This window comes from Eumetopias jubatus, unplaced genomic scaffold (genome assembly GCF_037043125.1).
Source record: "Eumetopias jubatus isolate StellerSeaLion01/CBP00866 unplaced genomic scaffold, mEumJub1_p1.0 scaffold_16, whole genome shotgun sequence".
NCBI classification, from domain to species: Eukaryota; Metazoa; Chordata; class Mammalia; order Carnivora; family Otariidae; genus Eumetopias; species Eumetopias jubatus.
The window spans coordinates 45,575,391-45,600,384 of record NW_028274822.1 but is presented as its reverse complement, the minus strand read 5'-3'; the positions used below and the strand labels follow the sequence as shown (position 1 = coordinate 45,600,384).

General features: G+C 37.8%; 1 protein-coding gene across 2 annotated transcripts in view; it reads left to right on the top strand.

Annotated features, from left to right (window-relative positions):
* Nucleotides 1-8,883: 8,883 nt before the first annotated feature.
* The window catches only part of TAF4B (TATA-box binding protein associated factor 4b), a 124,187-nt gene continuing 108,076 nt past the window's right edge, over nucleotides 8,884-24,994 (top strand). For both annotated transcript variants that reach the window (XM_028098412.2, XM_028098413.2), the window contains exons 1-3: nucleotides 8,884-9,698; nucleotides 23,483-23,628; nucleotides 24,810-24,917. In XM_028098412.2, coding sequence (XP_027954213.1) covers nucleotides 9,356-9,698; nucleotides 23,483-23,628; nucleotides 24,810-24,917 — 597 coding nt within the window. In that variant the 5' untranslated portion in view covers nucleotides 8,884-9,355. The remainder of the gene's footprint in view (nucleotides 9,699-23,482; nucleotides 23,629-24,809; nucleotides 24,918-24,994) is intronic.

Here is a 24,994-nt window from a genome sequence, read left to right as displayed (position 1 = left end):
TCACAACACTAGCACATAACTCATGCCGGAACTACACTTGTCTAACATATATATTTTCCTCTGTAAGGCACATCATGCCTTTCTGTGCTTAGGAACACAAGGCAGCACTTCAGCACTATGCCTGGGGGCTATTTTAAGCAGTGACATCACCAACAGAATGCACAAAAATAAGAAAAACATGGCACTAAGTAGACAGCAAAAAGGACAACTGGTTACAGTAGGAGAGCTGAAACAAGAAGGCAGAGCACCACCTTGTTTGACCTCATCTGGGAACATGTGTATTTGGAAACTCGGATTTTTCGCTGCTCTGCACTTGCCTGTAAAAGGCCTCGAAAGTACTGTTAAGTATTGATTTGCAGAGCACCACTTATGTAAGTTTTACAAGGTAGGTAAATTTGCAAACACAGAATCTGTGAGTAATGAGGATGAGTGTGTGTGTATATAAATGCGTACACACACAGAGAAAGAGCGAATGACAAAACAAATCAAAACGTTAAAATTGATAAATCTGGATGAAGGGGATATGGGAGTTATAAATGCCATTTCTTGTAACTCTTCTCTAAGTTTGAAATTATTTCCAAATAAAGTTTAAAATGTGAATAGATTCGTTTTACTCCTCTGCTTAAAATATTTCAGTTTCTTTCATTTGCACATCATATGACCGCTCTGACTCTCCAATCTCATTCAGGAAACTCTTCCTCTGGCTCGCTCTCTGCCAGTCTCGTGGGCATTCTTTTAATTCCTGGAACACTTCCCTAGCTCCCTACCTAAATTAGACCCTGTCCATTATCTTCTTTCAAAGTACGTTCTTCTTTTCTTTTATAGCTTTTATCAAAATTCATAATTACACATGCAATTTTGTGTTCTTGTTTAATAAATATTATGCATAAAATAATTATAAAGACATTTTAGAAGTATGAAATTATGCACATGACCTGATTTAAATGTTTAGGCATGGAAAAGTATTTAGGTATAGTTGATTCTAAATTATAGGGAAAACGATATGTATACTTCACATAATAGCAGCATAATGGACAAGGAAAGTAATATACAAAAATGAGAATTCCGCTGAAATGATGGAATTATAAATAGTTAAAAATAGAAATTATTTTCTTTTTTAGGTTCCTTTCAGTAAGAAAGAAAAATAGTCCTAAATCAAAGAATGATGATAATAATTATTAATGTTAATGCTTAAAGGAACATTTTGAATAAAAATCTAATTGCAGACCAGAGAATAGAACAAAGGAGGAGCAGTCTGGAGTTATACAGAGAGCCCAGTTAGCATAATTTAAGTGAGCATACATGGGCTTGAACTAAGAGTGACAGTGGGAATGAGAGGAGTCGATGAAATCCAGAGATATTATATTATAGATATGATGCCAGGATTGCCAGGATCTAATGACTCACTGAAACAGGTGAAAGAGAGGGAAAAGTCAAGGTCAATTCCTAATTTTACATCCTAGGCAACTGGAAGGACATTGATTGTCTCACTGAAATAGGGATTATAGGAGAAAAAGCAGCCTTGAAGGTAGAATTATAAACTTAGTTTGAGCCTGTGAAACATCCAGGTGGAAACAGTAGACAGCCGTCTATACAAGACTGGAGGCCAGAAGAGAAATCTGAGCCAAAGATAGATAGATCCAAAAGTCATAAACATATAGATGGAAACTAAGCCATGGAAGTGAATGTTATCACCCAAGGAAAGTACAGACTGAGAACAGAAAGCTGAAATATGAACTTCCTATTACTGTATGGAGAATTGTGTTACATACAATACAATGTGTACCAGGGATCCAAAGATGAGACAAAATCCTGTGCCTAGGTGCCAGTTTAGAGGTTGGGAGTGGGATAGGAGTCAGAAAAGTACTCTCTCTGTCAAGTATCTACTTACGTATTAGGTTCTCTCTTCTGGTTCTGAGATGAACATGACCTCAACTATGAAGAAAATTCACAATTTAATGAGATAGAATAGACAAGAAAAACAACTGAAATGACCATAATATAATAAATATCATGGGAGAAGGAGAGGCGATGAATTCATCCAGTCGTAGGTTATAGCCTTTTGAAGGCCAAATAAGAATTGGTTAAGGTAGAACATGAGTTTCAAATGGGGAAAGTCTTTGAAGGGAGGTGAAGCAATGTATGAATAGGCATGACGCTGACAGAGACTTTGGGACATTTATGGAATTTCTGTAGTTATCTATGGTGCCAGTGGAAGGTGCCCACAGGAACACAGCAGAGATCGCTTGGGCAGTCCAGCAGGTGCCAGGTCGTAATGAACCTTGTATGCCATGCTAGCTATTTGAGATTTTAGCCTGTGAGTGAAAAAGTTGTAAGTGGGAACTACCTCAGTAGATTTGCATTTTAGGAAGATTGTTCTAGAAACTATAAGGGACATGGATTGGGATGGAGGAAGGGAGAAAGATTAGAAGAGAATTTCCACAAGTTCCCACCATCACAAACATCTACCTACCAGTTCTGTGGCCAAGAACTCTGTGTTGGCTTCTGTTGCCATAGATGAATGGTCTATTGCTCTTATAAAAGCTAAAGTTCTCCACTTGTGCACTAGATTCCATCCCTTTTTACCTTCAAGGACATGGCTCCAGCAAGTCTCCCCTCTTTAGTCTGCTATCAGTAATCTCCCTCCCTCCTGGATCATTGCCAACAACATATAAGTATGATGTTATCATAAAGAATACCTCTACCTTGACCTCATGTCCTCCAGCCACTGCCCCATTTTCCTGCCCCACTTTGCATCAAAACTTCACATAGTCTTCAAATCCTTTCTTTCCATTCTTTCTTGAAAATACTCCAATCAGGCTTTTATCTCCACATTCCACAGAGACTTGTCTCTTATCAAGGCTACCAATGACCTCACGTTGTGTTGCTGTATTTACTGGGCAATCACCAGTCCTCATTTTACTTGACCTATCAGTGGCATTTGACACAGTTGATCCCTCTCTTCTTCTGACACGTGGCCATTTCTTGGCTTTCAAGACTCCTTACTCTCCCAATTTTCCTATTATCAATGGAAATTGAAATTCATTCTCCATCTTTGTTGCTGGGTCCTCTTCATCAACCCAACCTTTAACATTAGAGTACCCAGGACTCTGGCCTCTTCTCTTCTTCTTTATACTTTCTTCCTCCTTGGTCATACTGAGTCCAATGATGTTAAAAATACCATCTGTATGCCAGTGAATATATTTTTATTCAGCTTGGACCTCTTCCTTGAACTCTGGGTTTGTATACCCAGTTGCCTACTCTAAACCCTCTTTGGATATATAATAAGCATTTCAAATTAAAATATCCCAGGGGCGCCTGGGTGGCTCAGTTGGTTAAGCGTCCAACTCTTGATTCAGCTCAGGTCATCATCTCAGGGTTGTAAGATTGAACCCTACATAATACTCTCTCTGCCCCATCCCTCCCTCCCCCTTTCTCTCCATCTCCCTCTCCTTCTCTGCCTCTCAAAATAAAACAAAATAAAATAAAATAAAATATGTCCCAGATTGGGCATCTGATTTCCCATTTACCACTGTAGTCATCCCTATTTCAATCAACAGCCTCTTATGCTTCCAGTTTGCCTTGGCCAGAAACCTTTAAATCATCCTTACCTCCTCTCTCATACCTCACACTCACTCCATCAGGAAAACCTGTTGGGTCTACCATCAAAATATTCCCAGAATTTGGCCGCTTTTTACCACTTACCCCAATATCACCTTAGTCTAAGCCACCATCATCTCTCACCTGGGTTTTTTAGTAGCTTCCTTAAGTAGTCTCCCTACAATTATCTTTATATTATTATCCTGGTATATTATCCTATAATTATCCTATCCAGTTAGCCTTCTTGGACTATTCATAGAGCAGTCAGAATGAAGTTTTAAAAATATAAGTCAGATAATGTTACTTTGCTGCTCAAGATCTCCCCATGCCTTTCCATTTCTCAGGGTAAAAAGCAAAATCCTTCTCAGGCCTACACAAGGCCCGGTGTGATTTTGCTGCCTTCCCTTTCTTTCTTCTTCCATCATCAACAGTTCTTTCTATGCTCCTGTTTGACTTCCTTTTGCAGGACATGCATCACTATCTAATCTACCATATAATTTACTTTTTCATTTTTTATTTACATTTTTATAATTTACTTTTTTTTCATTTTGTCTGTTTCCACTGGAATGTATGCTTCACAGGGACAGGGATTTCTGTCTTTTCTTTTTTTCACTGATATATTCTCTACTGCCAAGCACGCAGTAAGCATACAATGAACACTGGGGGAGAACACTTGTTATATGAATGACTGACTGAAGGGAGTGGGGAGGAAGATCGTCTAAGAAGATATAATTCAAGAAAATGAGTGCTAAAATCAGCAATACAAGTAAAAAGTTCTGTGATTGCAGAATCTTCTAGAAAATAAAAGATTATTTCTGAGATTATGGCTTCTTGAGTAAGTCATTGCTTTTTCTACACTTAATATGAAATGAAAGGAAGGCAGTATTCACACTTTTAGAAAACACCCATCCTGCTAGGTTAGGGCAGTGTCGTAAGCTTCTGCCTGGCATAGCTTAAGCAGGTTAATATAGTTTCCTAGCTTCATAACGTTCAATGGTTTCCTGAGTGCTATGGGGAGGAGACCAGGGAATACTTAGCTCTACTTAAAAGATTTCAGTTGTTGCTAAGATTATATATTTTAAGAAAAACATTGTGTTAATTTTTGATTATGTAAATATATTAGAAAAGACACAAATTTAAACAGAAAATGATCACTTAGAATGTCTCCAAACAGATGTCCTCTGCTAACAGTCTGGGGTATAATCTAGATTTTCTTTTTTCTTTTAAAGGTTTTATTTATTTATTCATGAGAGAGAGAGAGCGAGAGAAGCAGAGGGAGAAGCCGGCTCCCAAGGAGCAGGGAGCCCGATGCGGGACTCGATCCCAGGACCCTGGGATCATGACCTGAGCCGAAGACAGTAGCCTGAGCCACCCAGGCGCCCACTGGGGTATAATCTAGATTTTCTTCTGAGCATGTATCTACCTGCTTTTTAGTTAAATTTTTTTTAGTTTACAAAAAAATGGAATCATTCTTTCTATACTATTGTATAACCTCCTTTTTACATTTAACAATATACCATGATCATTTTTCCATTAATGTACCTCTACAAGTATAAATCTGAGTGGCTGATTCGTAGTCCATAGTGTGATGCATCTCTTATGATAGGATCTTTCTGTTGTATCCACTTTTTGTAGGAGCATTAAAAGTGTCTCAGACTTCATTAAACCTTTAGTGAAGGCATAAAAAAATGGAAGTCATTAATGAAGTCAAACTTCTTAAGACTTTAAGCTGCATTCCTTTAAGAGGACAGGAATGACAGAATGGTGTTGTAGGAACGTGTTCTGCAGAAAAGTATTTAAATCTCTTGATATAAAAGCACAGATACTGGACCAGGTTCAAGGTATAGAGCTTGAGGCCATTGGTTTCTGACTCAATTTGAAGCTGAGGCCATAACCATCTTAGCCAAATAGTTAGGTTTTCTCAGGCAGAGTTCTCAGCTGATTTCATTTCACAAAGAAGCCTTCCTGTTTAAATTCTACAGAGTAGTAAACTTCTATTCATTTTCTGAGGAGACTGTAGACATACGGAAAATCAAAAGGATAGTAAGAGTAATTTGCATTGTCCTCCCGGTAATTGTACCCTTAGCCTTTGGTTTTGCCCAAATTAAAGTGTGTTTATGTGTGTGTGTAAATACTAAAATTTGGAAATATAAATTCTGTGTTTGTTCACAGTTTTATTCCATTACCTGAGTTGATGAGCAGAGTATTTGGACAATTAATGACTTAATGAATTAATGTCCCTCATTCAGAAGGTCCTATCTGGTCTGAATGTTTGTGTCTCCCAAAAATTCTTATGTTGAAATCCCAACTCCCAAATGTGATGGTATTAGTAGGTGGGGCCTTTGGGAGGTGCTTAAATCATGAGAGGGGACCCTCATGAACGGGATCTGTACCTTATCAAAGAGGATCCAGAGTGGGGAGCCTGGGTGGCTCAGTTGTCAAGTGTCTGCCTTCGGCTCAGGTTCATGATCCCAGGGCCCTGGGATCTAGAGTCTGCTTCTCCCTCTCCCACTCCCCCTGCTTGTGTTCCCTCTCTCGCTCTCTCTGTCAAATAAATAAATAAATAAAATCTTAAAAAAAAAAAAGAGGATCCAGAGAGATTCTTTATTCCTTCTGTCATTTGAGGACTTGTGGAGAAGTCTGTGATCTGGAAGAAAGCCCTCACCTGACCATTCCAACACCCTGATCTCAGATTTCCAGTTTCCAAAACTGTGAGCAGTAAGTTTCTGCTGTTTATAAGCCACCCATCACCTAATCCCCACTAGGAGGAGGAGATTAAGAGATATAAACATCGGGGCGCCTGGGTGGCTCAGTCGTTAAGCGTCTGCCTTCGGCTCAGGTCATGATTCCAGGTCCTGGGATTGAGTCCCGCATCGAGTCCCGCATCGAGTCCCGCATCGGGCTCCCTGCTCGGCAGGAAACCTGCTTCTCCCTCTCCTATTCCCACTGCTTGTATTCCCTCTCTCGCTGTGTCTCTCTCTGTCAAATAAATAAATAAAATCTTAAAAAAAAAGATATAAACATCAAGTTACAAAATAAATAAATCATGTCACGGTGATGTAATATACAGCACAGGAAAGTCATTAATATTATAATAACTTTATAGTGACAGTAGCTAGTCCTATCAAGGTGATCATTTCGTAATGTGTAAAAATATTGAATCGCTGTTATTTATACACCTGAAACTAATATAATATTGTATGTAAATTATAATTCAATTTTTTAAAAAACCAGTCTGTGGTATTTTGTTACAGCAGCCTGAACAGACTAAGACAGAAGGTAAATTAATAAGTATTTTTCTTTTTTTATAAGTATTTTTCAACATCCTTAATTTTACAAATATTTCAACAGATAAACATAATAAAAATCAAGGTATAATCTTCCCCTGCATTTTTGTCTTTTCTCACATAGAGAGATAAAATGCATTTTGCTTCCCTACATATCCTGTTTTAATATAAGTTTCTGTAGAAAGGAAATGTAGCAAACATAATTATTACTAATCTCCAAATTCAGGACAGTAGTTACTTGTGCTGGGTAAAAAGTATATTATTTTCAACTAGAAAATTAAAGTTCCTATCAAAGAGACAAATAATAGAGCAAACATAAACAATTAGAACAAAATGTTCAAGGTCACTTTAAAGAGAAAGTGTACTTCCTCAGCCAAGCCTCCTTGTAACTGGATTGAGGTTATTTACATGTCTAAACAAAGTATGTGAGTTGGGGGTGGGGTCTAATGAAAGTTTAGAAAGGGAGAGTCCTCAGAGCAAACTCCTAGCCTTCCCTCTACCAGTACTTATTGAATTACATTCTATGGAGAAAAAAACAAGGCTAAACAATATGCCCAGCTAGTAAAAAGTAGATCTGAGATTCGAAACCACTAGAGCTTATTGCTTCACTGAAAATGTTGCATAGATGTATTTAAATCATCTAGCAAATATTTATTAAACACTTTTATATGCAAGGCATTTTGCCAGGGGCATATGGGATATATGAAGAATTAGACATTTGTGGAGATAATGGAAAGAGATGTACTTTGGTTTCATATAGACTTTTGGATCCCAGTTCCTTGGAAAATTACTCTTTTAACTGCAGTTTTTAAGTCAATACAATGAAATGGCTGTTAAAAACAAAATACCTCTTAGTGACCAGCACACAAGGGGCCCTTCATAAATTTACCCTCTCCCCAACTCCACTGTGTTTTCTAGAGGCCACGTTATCATTTAGTCTTCATGAATGGGGAAGGTTGTAAATGATTTGAATCCTAAGATGGTTTCTTGATTTGGACTGGTTGACATGGGAGAGACAGCAAATGTAGTGAAGTAATGTAGTGAAGTGTGTGGATTGTGAGTAGGTCCTGTCCATTGGAGTTTACAGGGAGGGAGAAAACTAGCAGCTGTACACCTAGCCTGCCTACTTGCAAAATTTCCTTCCATTATAGTGTCGGTTCCTACAAACATAATCTTTCGACAAAAGCCTGAAATCAAGGCATCTTCTCTAACTAGATCTCTAAGGAGCAAGTTTTCCCGTAAATTGGACTTACTGATTCATTTAACAAACACTTCTCACTTTTTCAAATAATATTTAGGATTGCAGTTAAAATCTAATTGCTACAATCTGAGGATGTAGGAATCAAAAGACACTGTCCCACTTTTCAAGGAGATACAAATGTAAACAATTTACCTTTAGAGGTGACAAGAGGTATCTAGAGCCGCCCAAAGGAAGAAAACGATTTTCCCTTGGGGCAGTTCAACTCTAAAGTCATAGGAAAATAGGCATATTTTACAGGCTATAAAATTATACGCCATTCTTAAACATTTAAAAGAAAGAAATGGACAATTTTTTTCACAATGTCAATTGTAATGCTCATTCTGCGACGCTTTAGGGCAAAGCTCGCAGAAAAACAGAGGACGCGTGATTAAGTCTTACGGAGTTACCGCTCTCTGAAGCCAGTCCCCATTTTTTCCTCAAAGTAAAAGCGTGTGGAAATTACACTCTTGGATTTTAAAGGAACATACCACTGGGGATACCAAGGAGAGGAACCCGAATGTCGCAGTTTTCCAAGTGTGGTCTGCCCCTCCCACGTGGTAGCTTTTTGGCAACTTGACCCTCCTTCCTCCTGATGCCGGGAAAGATTCTAACGCCCTCTGGAGCCGTCCCTAGTGACGTCACGAGCGCGATTCCAGTCTGTGGCCAATGACAGGGCCGGATTCCGGGGGAAGCCCGGGGCGGCGACGGCGGCCTGTGCGCGTGCGCGAGGTCTCCGCGTGGCTATATAAACATGGCTGGCGTGGCCGCGCGGCGGGGCCACGCCGAATGTGTGTAGGGGGCTTAGGGGCGCTCGGGTTTGTAGTTTTGAAACTTCTGGCGGGGGAACTGGGGCGCAGAGTTTTGCTGGGTGGTGGGAGCCGAAGTGACGCCCTTCCGGAAACCCCGCAGCCGGGCTCCGCTGCTGCGGGACCCGATGCTGAGGCGCGGGGCTGAGCCGGCGCACGTGTGAGCGCCGCTGAGGAAGCGGCGAGCGGCCGAGCAGGTGTCGCTGCAGCCGGGGCCGCACGTACCAGAGGGAAGTCCGGGACGCGCGGGTCTCGGTGTCCAGCCGGCGCCCGTCACTGACTTCTGTGTCGCGGCCCCTGCGCCTCTCCCTAGCGATGCTGTGGAGCCGGAACTGCTCTGGAGTCGGCTGCCGCTTGTCAAGCCTCCCCTAGCCTCTGCTCCCGGAACGGCAGCGTCGCAGCTGCCGCTGATCCACCTGGGGATGCCCGCGGGCCTCACGGAACCGGCCGGCGCCGCTCCCCCCGCCGGTGTGAGCGCCTCCGGGACCGTGACGATGGCCCCCGCTGGGACTGTGCCTGTCCGTGTGGAGAGCACCCCGGTGGCCTTGGGCGCCGTGACTAAGGCTCCTGTCAGTGTCTGCGTGGAGTCCACGGTGTCCCAGCCCCTGCGGTCCCCCGTGGGGACCCTGGTGACCAAAGTGGCTCCTGTCAGTGCTCTTCCTAAACTCAGCAGCGGCCCCCCGCTGCCTGCTCCTCAGATAGTCGCTGTGAAAGCCCCCAACACCACAACAATCCAGTTGCCTGCTAATTTGCAGCTTCCTCCAGGTACGTCGATCACCTTTTCCAGCTTACCCATCGGTCCAGCCAGCGGCGACACGGGAAACGTCGCAGCTCCGGATTGTGCCTTCTTGCTGGTAGCTCTAAAAAACTCAGCCGAGAGAACCTGTCGTAATCGACTTTGCAGGGCAGTGATTTGGCTTTACAATTAATATAGCCTCTTTGAATCATTACTGCATAGTTCTTTCCATATTTAAGGAAAGAATTTCTTCACCCAAGTGATACAGTAAACGCTGGAGCAGTATATTCAGGAGGGCCTTTGAGGCACTGGCTTCTAGGAGGGAGAAGGTAGAATATAGCTAAAGTTTTTATTTTTATGTGGAGAAGAGACCAATTTATATATCCACACGCTTAGACAGCTATATTTTTTTTAAAAAAAAGTTTAATAAGTTCTTGTGTGTTAAGGTCGAAAGATAATTTTAAATTTAAGCAAGCTAAAATAAGTTCACTGCTTTTCTAGTACCAGAAATGAATAATGCTGCTTCCTGCACAATCTTTACATGTGTGATGATTGTAATTTTCAGTAGAAGAATACCTCTCATAGAGAGCAGTGCCAGAGTTGACAGATCAGAGGCATAGGATTGTTATATTTGAAGCAGCGTGTGATGCTACAGTTAATAAGTCTGTGACTACTTTTTATCCGAGGGTTTACATGTTTGGGCTGTGTTTCATGATTTATGCAGATTTTGCTTTTTGATCATTCCGCATATTGTAAATTTGAGTGTTCTACCTTCTTTCTTTCCTCAGCTGAAAGTCTTGGAATTTCATTGGGGAAAAAAAGCACATATCACATTCTTTGGAGTGAATTCTACTCTTAATTATTATCGTCTTCTATTTATTTTGCTTAGCAGTAATTGGAACTCAGACCTGCAAAGGTGGTAAAGAAGTGAAGCACTGGATTCGAGATTTTAGTATCCCCTGGCAAAATGATAGGGGCTCTTTTGTAGCTAATGTTCTGTTTAATCATGAACATTGTGGAAAGATTATGTTCTTTACTTTTGATGAAGTTCTTTTTCAGTTTTGTATGGTATAGGAGATGCATACACTTAATCGCTGTGCTGTGTATGCCACTGGATACATTTTCTGCGAGTTCTAAATTGTCATCCTGCATATACTTACAAAGTCGTTATGAATGTTTTTGAATGAAATCACCTCCTAATTTGTTAAAAACTAAATTCCTGTCTAGTCAGTGAAGATTGTTTAGAAACAATCAAAAAAGTGTTAAAATACAGAAACTATCAAGAGTAAAAACTTGGTAAGTGGGAACTCATAACAAATTGAAGGCATACTGTGTTATACACTTTTTATAATTTATATTCTTTTGTTGGTCATAATAGGTAGGAAATAAGGAAAGGTCTCTAAGGGTAAATAACTTGCCCAATGCCAGACACCTCATAGGTGTCAGGGAATTTGAATCCAGGTCTGTTTACTCTTTACGCAATACTGTGCTTACCACTTATTGTGTGTGTAGGATTTGCCTCATTGAGTATCAGGGCTAAACGGTGACATTGAATTTTAGAGCCTCATCTTTTGTATACAAAGAAACCAAAACTGAAACTTGCCCGAGCTATACAGCTGCGAACCAGGACCACAGCGTAGGTGTGCACCACACTAAAACATTTTAGGTTACTGACCGTGGAAAAACTTACAGGAGAGAGGAGATAAATTGCCTTTAGGAATTGTTAATTACAGAGGAGGTGGGGAGGTACTTTGAAGAACAGCTTTTGGGAATATTTCAACTGATGGGTGGCAGAAGACCATACAGACCTTTGTGCTCTCATTGGTGCACAATAGGATAACCAGTAGTTGAGGAATAAAATGGAAACACTGATTAAAGTAACTTTAAAAAAATTATAAGTTTTGTACCATTTCTTTTATATCCTGAGGATTAGTAATTTATTACGCAGGGATGTTTAATCACATAGAAGTCAGCTTTTCTTTTGCCAAGATAATAATTATTGGATTTCTGTTTACTTCAGAATTTCCTCAATGAAAAGAAGTGGTTTTTAAAAGTATAAATATGCACCACAGGTTTTTCTAGGGAGCAGGGGCTGGAAATAAAAAGAGGCAGAATTGTGAGGAAATGAAAGAAGCTATAGCAAAGCTCTGAAAATTACTCTGTCGAATGTTTTTGGTAATCTCTTTGATCTTCTTGGTCTTCTCTTTTATGAACATGTGGGATTTGGGGCCAGACTGCGCTTCTTTCTGTTTTTGGTATTCTGTGTCTCTTCTATCACTTGTTTGAAAATAATGATCAAGGATTTGGTTGCTTCTGCTATGTCATAAACTGGTAACTTCTGCTTGATGGTCATACTGTACAGAAGTCTGTGAAAGTTACTTGTAAAATGGTTCGGGTCTTTTTTCATCAACTTTTTCATGCTCAGGCATGGCATAGGATTTGGACCTTTTCTCAAATTCCTGAACCAGTTCCTGGATAAGCTAGCAGTTCTTGTTTCCACCCTGGCTTTACCAAAAGGGCATTGCATGAGGGTAGGGACTCTGTCGCTGACTTAATTACCCAGAACCTAGTAAGTTCCTTGCTCAGAGAGGGCACCTGAATATTTGAATGCACACATTAGTATATGTGGAGAGAGAAGAGGAAAATAGGACTGCAGCCCCTAAGGGATTCCAAGGACCGTTACACATACCATTGCATTTTATTTTTAATTTCTTTGCTCATTCTGCTTACAAGAGCAGCATGTGCTCATGTAAAAGAAAAAAAGCATTACTGAAATGTAAAATACCCCCTTCACCAGAGTATTGCTATTAACAATGTTATCCTTTTCATGTTAGTAACTATAAATCTTCCTCATTTTTTATATTGCTAAGTAGTCCACTATATCAATGTACCATCATGTTTTGACCACTTTGCTATTTGTAGATATTGATATGGTTTGCACTACTTTCTTTTATTACAAATGATGCTATAATAAACATTTTTGTGTATTTTTGTGCCTGTTTTGTAAATGTGTTTTTTATAGGATAAATTGCTAGAAGTGGAATTGTTTCAAAAGGTAATCTTTTCATAGGATTACCAAATTTTATCCCCAAAAGATCATTAAAATGCATAATCAACAATTTAATACTTAATTTTAAAAAGCTAGCTATGGGGGTGCCTGGGTGGCTCAGTCAGTTAAGTGTCTGTCTTCTGCTGGGGTCATGATCCCAGGGTCCTCTCTGCTCAGTGGGGAGCTTGCTTCTCCCTGTCCCTCTGCCGCTCCCCCTGCTTGTGCTCTCTCTCTGTCAAATAAATAAATAAAATCTTAAAAAAAAAATAAAAAGCTACCTATGAAATCTAATAAGTAATTTTCCAGACTTAACTTTCATTAACAGTAAGAGTAGATGAGTCCTATAATTGAGTGGGGAGAGATAGACTTCAAGTGTAGAGAAATATGGGTGGATGATAATGTTATATAGATTTGTTACTTACTGAGTAACTGTGCCTAAGAGGGCTCTTGTTAGTTTGTGAAGTAAAGTAAGTATATAATATAGAGTAGCTGGGAAGGTTTAGTTCAGGGCAAGTTTAGTTCAGAGTAAGGACTAGGTGTGCTAATCAGATTTATAGATAACAAGGGGCTTGGTGGGTTAGCCTCTTGTGGAAAGCAGTGAAGTGTAGCAATAAAGGGCAGAACATTGGCCTTGGAATCAACAGACCTGGATTTGAATCCCAGCTCTAACACTTAATAAGTTTGTGATTTGGGGCAGGTTTATTAACCTCATCCTCAATGTCAATTTTCTTATGTCCAAAATGGGATCATACCTTCTTCATGGAAGTATCATATGGGTTAACTAAGAATATAGGTCTACATGTCACAGAACTCTAAAGAACACCATTTGTGTGGAATACAGAGTTGCATAGCAGGCATGCCCTAAACATTTAAGGTACCTGTATAGCATTGGGCTATAGGTACTCTAGTTGCTATTTATCTAATGTATATTGGCATCCACCAAATTCACTATAATTTATTTTTTAAAAGATTTTATTATAATTTCGAAGGATGGATTTTGGAATAACCTCAATGTCTATGTGCCCCCACTTTTTTATGTCTGTTACTCAAAATTTGGAAAGTACAGAAAAATTACCCCAAATATTTTGAGTGTATCTTTTAGTTTCCTTTTTTATATAAACTTTATGGAGCTACAGTTTTTTACATGTATATTTATTTTGAAAAGGAAACCATTTACAGTAAGTTTTGAAAAATTTGACATATAGCCACCACTCCAAGATATGGAGAACATTTCACTCCCCGCCAAAGTTTAGTCTCTTTAGGGGGAAAAAATGTGTGGATGCTTCCTTTATTTTCTTTTTTTACATAATTGGGATTCTGTTATTTAATTTCTATATCCTTCTTTTCCACTTATCATTATATAGTGACAATTTTGTATGTTCTAACCTCAAAAGTTTAATTTAATGGGTGCATAATCCATTATTTAATCTTTTCTCTATTCATTTAGGTTGCTTATGCCTTTGTGTTTAAAAAAATTACTTATAAATAAAAGTAAACAGAACGTTTTTATATTTAGATTGTGGTGTGTGTCTTATTTTCTTGGGACAGATAACAAATTCCAAGAATTTTGGAATTTCTGGATCAAGGAAATACGAGTATTTTAAAGTTCTGTATTTTTTAACCTACTCACACATTTCAGTGCTAACTGTATACTAGGTTTTATGCTCATTACCATGGATGCGGTGGTAAATAGACACAGTACCTCTCCTGGAAATTAAAGAGATTTTGAGAATTTCCTTAGGTTATTCTGGGCTTAATTTTTCTCCAACAGTATTATTTTTGTAAACTAAGACATGTAAAAACAAATATGGCAACTTAAAAAGAAGGTAAAACCACCTGAAAACATATGATCCTACTTTTAAAAGATGAAATTTAATAAAGTTAATAGAAGTTCTGTTTTGGGGCGCCTGGGTGGCTCAGTCGTTAAGCGTCTGCCTTCTGCTCAGGTCATGATCCCAGGGTCCTGGGATTGAGCCCCACGTCTGGCACCCTGGTCCACAGGAGGCCTGCTTCTCCCTCTCCCACTCCCCCTGCTTGTGTTCCCTCTCTCGCTGTGTCTCTCTCTGTCAAATAAATAAATAAAATCTTTAAAAAAAAAATAGTTCTGTTTTGACAAATCCACTGTGTAATTGGAGAATAGAGAAGACGTGCCATAACCGATAGTAGAATCTGGGATCAAAACTTACTGATTGAAGTTTTTCTTTCTTTCTTTTTTTTAAATAAATATTTTATTTATTTATTTGACAGGGAGAGAGAGATAACGAGAGAGAGAGAGAGAGCACAAGCAGGGGGAGCAACAGGCAGAGGGAGAGGGAGAAACAGGCTCCCCACTGAGCAGAGAGCCCAACGTGGGGCTCCATCATGACCCGAGCCGTAACCAACTGAGCCACCCAGGCGCCCCTTAAGTTTTTCTTTTATTCATTCAAAGAATTATTGGGATGAGAGAAAAGAAAAATTGACTTTAAGCTCAGTAAGGGAAACCATGATATAAAAAAATTAAAAGAATTTGGGCCCTGGTGCCTGAGCAAGAAAACAACTTTGGGTATGTTTGTCTGCCTTTAAGTGTTTAAAGGACTGCCCTGTGGAAATGAAAGCAGGCTTATTTTGTATGCTTGCACAAGGGACCTATCAGTGAATATTATGGGAAGAATATTTTTGGTTCTGTATTAAAGAATAACTTTGTATTTCTGCTCTACTTGTGAAGGGGTGGCATTTGTACATCTCTACCTTCTTAACTCTAGACTTACTTCAGTAGAGACTAGAAGGTCACCAGTCAGGCAATTATGTATAGATATTAAATTATAATAGGTGAATTCTAAAGTTTTTCTGGCTCTTAGATTTGTGTGGTCTGCTATCCTTTTAGGGTCAGTATTTACCAATGCTAGGAAGTTGGGCAATCAGAGCCACCATCCAGATCAACTTGTACCCAAGACAAAATAGGAAAGTCATCTTGGGACATAGCAGTTCACTGGGCAGATGAGTAGAGTAGTATGTTAAATTATGTACCAGATAGAGAGTGAGCACAGGACGACTTTACACTTTAACATCTTAATGTTTTTAGAGGAAAGGTGCTCTGTAACCTAATGTATGTTTACTTTCTTTCAACATGTCTGTAGGATAAGTAGGCAAACTGGTTATCCTTATATGATTGGAAAATGAGTCAAATTTATCAGGATTTGATTCAAAGAGACTTGGTAGCTGGTTTTCAGAAAAGAGACTACTTTCAGTTTCCTTTATATGTTTATAAGTCCTTTTCACTAGCGTGTTGCTCATTAGAACTGGACCTTTGGGATAGATAAACACTTCAGTTAGAAGAGCATTGACTTTAGATGAGCTCTTGTTATTTTATTCTCAGTATTGTCTTCAACTATTCTAATATTACTTCCTACTGAAGTTTTGAGTATTTAGTTGAAGAAAAGTTTGGATTGTGAACCTTTTGGTATTAATAACAGTTATTACTATTGCTAACTTTAAAATTCAGAAGCCTGCTTGAAAGTATTATCTCATTTAATCCTGTTAATGATCTTGGAAGGTAGGTATTAAGTCTCTCGATCCACAGATATGGGGTATCTTTCCGTTTATTTAGCTCTTTAATTTCTTTCAGAAGCATTTTGTAGTTTCCAGAGTATTGGTGTTGTACTTCTTTTGTTTAATTTATCAGTGTATTATTCTTTTTGGTGCTATTGTCAATGGAATTGTTTTCTTTGTTCCATTTAGTCATTCATTGCAAATGTATAAAAATACAGGTGATTTTTATACATTGATTCTGTATCCTGCCACCTAACTGAACTTACTAGTTTTAATAGTTTTTTTGTGGATTTGTTAGGATGTCTACATAGAAGATTGTATTATCTGTGAATAGATGGTTTTACTGCTTTCTTTGGATGCATTTTATTTCATTTTCTTGCTTAATTACCCTGGTTAGAACTCTCAGTACAGTGTTGAATAGAAGTAGTGATTGCAGGCATTCTTGTCTCATTTCTCATCACAGATATCTTTGTCTTATTCCTCATCTTAAGGGGAAAGCATTTAGTCTTTCACCATTAAATGTGATGTTAAGTGTGAGTTTTTTGTAGATCTCTTTTACCAGGTTGAGGAAGTTTGCTTTTATTCCTATTTTGAGTGTTTTCATCATGAAAAAGGGGGTGTTAGATTTTGTCAAATGCTTTTTCTGCATCTGTTGAGATGATCCTGGGGTTTTTGTCCTATACTGATATGCTTTTTCACAGTAATGTTTGTATGTTAGACCAGCCTTCTCCCTGAGTTATAAATATTACTTGATGGAGTATAACACTTTTTTTGTGTTGCTGTATTCACTTTGCTAGTACCTTGTTGGGACTTTCTGCATCTATATTTATAAGGTATATTGGTCTCTAGTATTTTTGTGATGTCTTTATGTGGTTTTTGTATCAGGGTACCACTGACCTTACAGAATGAGTTGATAATGTTTCCTTCCATTTTTTGGAAGAGTTTGTGAATGATTAGTATTAATTTTTCCTTGGATGTTTGGTAGAATTCACCAGTGAAGCCATGTGGACTTGGGCTTATCTTGTGGATACTTTTTTTGATTAGTAATTAAATTCATTTGTTAGAGGCCTCTTCAGATTGCCTTTTTTTCTTTTCCTTTCCTTTCCTTTCCTTTCCTTTCCCTTTCCCTTTCCCTTTCCCTTTCCCTTTCCTTTCTTTCCAAGATTTTATTTATTTGAGAGAGAGAGAGAGCACGAGGGGCAGAGGGAGAAGGAGAAGCAGGGAGCCCGATGTAGGGCTCCATCCCAGAACTCTGGGATAATGACCTGAGCCAAGGCAGACGCTTAACCAACTGAGCCGCCCAGGCGCCCCTAGGTTCTTGAGCCTATTTTCTTGAGTCAGTTACAGTAGTTTTTTGTTTTTAAGAATTTGTCGATTTCATGTAAGTCATCTAATTTATTGGTTTACAGTTATTCATAGTATTATTCCCTTATTATCCTTCTTTCTATAAAGTAGTAGTAATGTCCCTTCTTTCAAACCTGGTTTTAGTAGTTTAAGCCTTCTCTTATTTTTTCTTAGTCAGTCTGGTAAAGGTTTTTAAATTTTATTGGTCTTTTCCCAGAACCCGTTTTTCTTTTTCTCAGTTGTTTTTATACTCTCTATTTACCTCTGCTCTAATAATCTTTATTAATTTCTTTCATCTGCTTGCTTTAGTTTTTATTTTGCTTTTTTCCCCCAGTATCTTAAGACGGAAGTTTAAGTTATTGATTTGAATCTTCCTTTTTTTTTTTTTTAAGTAGGCTCCACACCCAGTGGAGCTTAAACTCACGACCTTGAGATCAAGACCTGAGCTAAGATCAAGAGTAAGATGCTTAACTGACTGAGCCACTCAGTTGCCCCTTTAATCTTCCTTTTCAAGAGAGAGAGGGAGGACTAGGTGGTGGGGGAGGGGCAGAGGAAGAGGGGGAGAGAGGATCTTAAGCAGGCTCCACACCCAGCACAGAGCCCAACACAGGGCTCGATGGATCTCGTGACCCTGAGATCATGACCTGAGCCAAAATCAAGAGTTGGGATGCTTAACTTACTGAGCCACCCAGGCACCAGGCACCCCCTTTTTAAATACTGCCATTTGTAACTATAAATGTCCCTGTAAGCACTGCTTTATCTGCATTCCATAAATTTTGGTTTATTATGTCTTCATTTTCACTCGTTTCAAGGTATTTTCCAATTTCCCTTGTGATTTCTTCATTGACAAATGACTACTTAGGAGTAATTAATTTCTAAATATTTCTGAGTTCCCCCAATTTCTTTTTGTTGTTTATTTCAAATTTCATTCCAGTATAGTTAGAGACTATACATTGTATGATTTCAGTCTTTTAAAATTTACTGGGGCAAAAAATAAAAAAATAAAAAAAATTTACTGGGGCTTGTTCTATGTCCTAGCATGTGGTCTATACTGAGAATGTTCCATGTGCACTTAAGGAGAATGCTGTTATTGGGTGGAATATTCTATAGATGTGTTTTAGATTTGTTTGGTTTATAGTATTGTTGAAGTATTTGATTTCCTTGTTGATCTTATATATATATATAATCATATATATATCTTTCTATGTATATATCTATCTATATATAGTTGTCTATCCTTTGTTGAAAGTGGGGTATTTAAGTCTTTCAACTATTATTGTTGGATTTCTATTTTTCCCTTCCTTTATGTCAGCTTTTGCTTCATATATTTTGGGCTGTTTGTTGTTGCATATGTGTTTATAATTGTCAATATTCCTGATCCATTGGGTGTTTTATCAGTTATGCCACCTCTTTATCTCTAGTACACTTTTAGACTATTTTGTCTGATATTAGTATGGCCACGCTAGCTTTCTTACGGTTGCTGTTGTATGATAAGCCATTTACTTTCAACTTTGTTTTATATTTGAGTCTGAAGTATTGTCTCCTGTAGGCAGCATATAGTTGGACCTTATTTTTTTTGGTCTGGTTTGACACTTTGCCTTTTGATGGGATTATTTAATCTATTAACATGTAATGTCATTTATATAGTTAGGTTTAGGTCTGCCATTTATTTTTGTTTCTATATATCCTCTCCTTTTTGTTCTTCTGTTCCTTTTTCCTGCTTTCCTTTGCATTGAGTGAATATTTTCTAGGTGTGACACTTTGTTTTCTTTATAATTTTTCAATATATATATTTAGTGGTTCTAGAGGTTACAAAATATATCTAATATATGTTGTATATATATGTAATAAATACTAGTAAGAATTTTTTTCACATTTATAATAACTTAGTTGGGTGAGCTATAGAAACGTTTCTATTTAGCTCATTTTCCTCCCCCTTTATTATTTTGTACTATTATTGCTCTACATATTGCATCTAGATATGTTAGAAACCCAGCAATATCTTGTTATAATTATTACCTTATGTAACTTTATGTTTTTTAAAGAAACTGACAGAAGAAAGGAGCACAAGGACATATTTATAGCATTTATTACTTTCTTAGTTACTGTTTCTGGTTTTCTTCATTTGTCTTCAACCAAAGTCATTTCCTTAGTGTGATACAACTTTAGTCCCATCTACTTCCTTTCTGCTGTTATTCACAAATATATTACATTTTTATGTTATGGGTCCAAAAACATAATTATATACATATTTTTATACACAGTTTCTTTAAAAAAATTAAGAGAAGCAAGCAGAATTAATAGGCATTTACTTATATTGTCAAATTATATAATTACCTATCCCAGTGCCCTTTTTCATTTTCATGTGAATTTTAATTACTCCTGGGATCACTTGTTTTGAGCCTGGACAACTTTATTTAGTATTCCTTTATGGTGTGTCTGCTAGTCAACCAGTCCACTCAGTTTTAATCTGGGAATGTCTTTTTTTTTTTTAAGATTTTATTTATTTATTTGACAGAGAGAGAGAAAAAGAGGGGAGGGGAGAGAGAGAAGTAATCTCCCTGCTGAGCAGAGAGCCCAAATGGGGCTCAATCCTAGGGTTCTGGGATCCTGACCCGAGCCGACAGATGCTTAACCTGCTGAGCCAGGCACCCCTATCTGGGAATGTCTTTATTTTGCCTTCAATTTTGAAAGATATTTTAAATGAATATCTGATTGTTGGTTGATTTTTTTTTTTTTTTTTTTTGCCTTTCAGCAAGTGGAATATGTCATTTCACTGCCTTCTGGCCTCCATTGGTTTTGATGAGAGGTCAGCTGTTAATCCTATTGGGGTTCTCTTGTAAATAACGAGTCATTTTTCTCTTGCTGTTCTCAAGATTTTCTTTTAATAGTCGGACATTTTTATTTTGAAGTGTCTTGATGTGGATCTCTTTGAATGTATTCGAGTTTGTTGAACTATTTGGACATCTAGATTATTCTTCCTCAAATTTGGGGAGTTGTCAGCCATTACTTCTTTGAATATTTTTCTGTTTCTTTATCTCTCTGTTTCTCTTGTCCTCCCTCTCTTGTACTCACATTATGCCTATGTTGCTGTGCCTTTCAGTGGTACACATTTCTCTGAGGCTCTGTTCATTTTTCTTCATTCCTTTTTCTCTCCATTCTTTGGATTTAATAATCTCCGTTGATCTATCTTCAAGTTCACTGATCTTCTACTCATTCAATTTCACTGTTGAGCCCCTCTAGTGGATTTTTTTGTTACTGTATTTTTTAAGTACCAAAGTTGTTTTTTTTAATAATATCTATCTTTCTAGCAATCATCTCTATTAGATGATATCATCATACCTTCCTTCACTTGTTTAAGCATGGTCTCCTTTAGTCTTTTGAACCTATTTATAATGTTTACTTTGAAGTTTTTGATATTAAATCTGATAGCCAGTCCTTCTCATAGGTGGTTTTTCTTGCCTGCCTTTTTTCCTGTGTGTCATACTTTTCTTTTTCTTTGCATGTTGTGTAACTTGTTATTCAAGACTAATATATTGGGGTGCCTAGGTGGCTCAGTTGGTTAAGCATCTGCTTTGGCTCAGATCATGATCTCAGGGTCCTGGGGTCGAGCCCTGTGTTGGACTCCCTGCTCAATGGGGAGTCTGCTTCTCTCTCTCCTTCTGCCCCCCTTCAAATAAATGAATAAATACATAAAATCTTAAAAAAATTTAATATATTGCAGCAACTCTGGATACTGCCCCCTGTTCCCTTGAGTGTATTATTGTTTGATTTTTTTTTTTTTAAATGTCTGACTGGTTTATTCTAGTGAAATCTATTTTTCCCCACAGTGGGAAGCCTTTGATGTTGCGCCTCAGAGGGCACAACCATGGGCATAAGCTCAGCCACCCTGAGATGACAGGACTCTCTTTTGACTTTCTCTGATTTCTCTGTTAAGCTGTGTGTCTCTTGGTATCACACCCAGGTGTTAGGCTCTACCTTTGCCAGCCATTTACCCTATTGTTTTCAACAATGCCATAGGGCCCAACTTGCTCCATAGTCTGATCCAATTAAATTTAGGCTCCTTACAGGGATAATTTTTGAGGTTATTATTTGAGGTTTGTTCTGACATCAAGAGGGCCCTTCTTAGTTGTTTTTATTTCTGGTTTTCTCTGATAAACTAGAACTAGGCCTATGGCCTAGCTTGTATCTGTCATGAAGCTACCATCCTTTTAATTGTTTTTGTTGTTTGAGAGCGCTGTTACCTTTGAGCTTCCCCACGCTGTGTTGAAATAAAGTCAGCTTCCCTATAGAGATATTTGGAGTGGGGATCAGGAATGTGGAATGCTTCTTTGTGGGCAATATCCCTGCTTTAGGAGTGGGGTAGCTGGGCTACCACCATCTGGTCTTATCTACTTCTTCCAGCATGAAACCTCCATCCTACAAAAGAACTGGAGTGAGGGAGAGTGGGGTCCAGATACTTTTAGTGTGCCATCCCTGAAGTAGAGCCTTCCCTTTATGAGTGGAGATGAGTAAAAGAAGCCTAGAAACCTCTGGATGCACTTGTCTCAAATTTGTCCTCTGCTGTATGCAGCTCATTGTGGGGGAGATCCGAAATGCTGGTGGCCTGCTCCTCCCAGAGAGATACCATAGCCCTCAACTGGGAGCTTGGGGGAGAGAGAGAGAGGGCCTTTGTTGGCCACACTGCCTGATCTGAGAAGGGAAAGGGAGTGAGTCATGGTTGAGATGCCACTGTTTCTTGCTGTGCTTACTGAGTTTTAGTAAATCCTCTTTAATAATGGTGAAGTCATTTTCTGTATGCCTTCAGGCAATTTCCAAAGACTTTAAATAGTTGTTTTTAAAAATAATTTTCACCAGTTATGCTTGCTTTTTGGGGAGCAGGTTTGTTGAGCTCTTCATGCTCCGTTTCTGGAAATGGAATTTCAGCTATGAATATTCTTGTTTGTGCCTCCTACTGACATGGACAAGAATTTCTTTAGATTAGAAATACTGGGTTAAAGAGTGTGCAAATGGGAATCAGTTTGGCACAATTATGTAAAGTTGGACAAAGCAGTTGTACCAAATTATATCACCATCATCAAGATGTTAGAGTTCCTGTTGCTGCACATCTCTCTTAACACTTAATATTGTCATTGGACTTCTTAATTTTTGTCTGTCTGGGTATATATAAAGTGATATCTCACTGTGGTCTTAATTTACTTTTCCTCGTCATTGCCATCTGTGTTTCTTTTGTGCATTTTGGATATTTGTCCTTTGAACATAAGTGAACTAAAATTCGCTCCCATTTTGTCGTTTGTTTTTCACCTGATGGTGTCTTTTGCTAAACAAAAAAAATTTTTTTTAATATACTCGAATGCATCAGACTTATTTTATAAATTCTTCCCTATTCCAAGTTCAGAAAGATAATTTTCTACATTATCTAAGAGTTTAAAAGGTTTTACTTTTTACCTTTGTACTCTTAATGCCCTTGGGGTTTTGTGTGTGGTGTGAAACTTTTAATCTTTTCCATATAAATAACTAATTGACACAGCCTTATTTATCGAATCGTTGCTCTTTTCCTCACTAATCTACAGTGTCTCCTAGGAGAATTTGATATACATGTCTGCATGGGTCTATTTTGGAATTCTCCAATTTATTCCATTGGTTTCTTTGTGTAATCTGGTTCCATTACCATTACCATCTTACTGTAGTTTTATAGTTTGATGTCATGAAGGAAAAGTGTTTTGGCTCCTTTTAAGTAGCATAATAATTAGTATACATGGAATTCAGTATGTATTAATCACTTATTCAGAGCATTTTACAGTGTTGAAAGAAATGGTCAGAACACAAAATACATGATGATTGTTTCATTTATTAGCTTAGAAGTCAGATTTTGCTTTCTTTTACCTTTAGGAACAGTTTTGATCAAAAGTAACAGTGGCCAGTTGATGTTGGTATCTCCTCAGCAAGCTGTGACGAGAGCAGAGACCTCTACTAATATAACTTCAAGGCCAGCTGTACCAACGAATACTCATACAGTCAAAATCTGTACAATGCCGGTAATATACCTTAGTTTTTTTTTTTATCTTTTATTATTAGTTTTTTTAATCCTCCTTAATTTTCCAGCTGTTTTCTTCCTATAAATGTGTGTGTATTTGTCAATAAAAATAATAGATGATTCTGTTCAACTTTTTTAATTAAGCCACTTTCTTTGAACATGTTAATTAAGGTGTTTGGTTTTGTCATTTGGTATTTGCTAAAATACTAATGATTCCGTCTTCATATTCAAAGATTTTATAGTCCTCAAGGGAGTGTTCAAGGGCTATTTGTATCTCTAAATGGAAAGAAAATAACCATTGTTTCAATTTTAATTGGTGGTATAAAATATTAACACTACAGGTTATGGTATTCATTTTTATACATATCTTAGAGGACTGACTTTTCAGAAATTCAGAAATCTGTAATATTTCATTAGTTGGTGTTGTTAGAAAATGATTAATTTTACATACATGATAATTTTTTCCAGGTAACTAACTAAAATTTATCTTGTGTGCCAGAGGTTAAAAAAAATTTTTTTTTACAACAAGAAAAAGAAAAAATAACAATAAAAAAAATTTTTAATGGCGTCTTTCTCTGGTAAAATAAAAAATGCTGAATGTGGTATAACATTTTCTTGATGAGTCAGACTCACCCTAATGAAGGATTGCATAGTATTCTGTGGTAATATTTGCTGCCAGTTCTGTCTTCTCCCAGACTAGCCCCCATCTTGTGCTTTCCTAGTATTTGGTTCTAGGTTCTCGACCATTTTCTCTGTTACTGTATCTTTCAATGACAGCTTCTCCTTTCCTTTCTAATTTGCTTTATCTAACTCCTGTGAGTTGAGAAGATAGGTTAGCAGATTTTTGTTTATAATTAGATGTTAAATAAGAATCCATTTATTTTCTCTTTCAGCCAAAGAGTAAAGTTCAAGATTTTAATGCTAAAATACTGTGATATTTATTTATTAAATCATTTGCCTCCTTAGGAATATGAAATGGGTGTCAGTTGGCCAGTTGACCAGTTAGGTTCATAGTGGAGAATGTGCTTAAAATCTCTAAGGTTTTAAAGCCAGTTATAACAAAGAAGTTTGCTATGGTGAAGTGTTTTAATGTTTAATGTTTACAGTAGTACTGATTGATGTAAAATTACTAATGCTGATGACTCTATTTAATCTCTCCTCCCTCCCCTCTCCATCCCCCAGAATTCTAGTTCACAGTTAATTAAGAAAGTGGCAGTAGCACCTGTCAAAAAATTGGCACAAATAGGAACTACTGTTGTAACTACTGTTCCGAAGCCTTCCTCAGTACAAGTAAGTTGTGACTGACTTCTGTCCATGCACGCACTGGTTTTTCTCTCACCTTTCTTTCTCATGTAGCTATTTTCTGC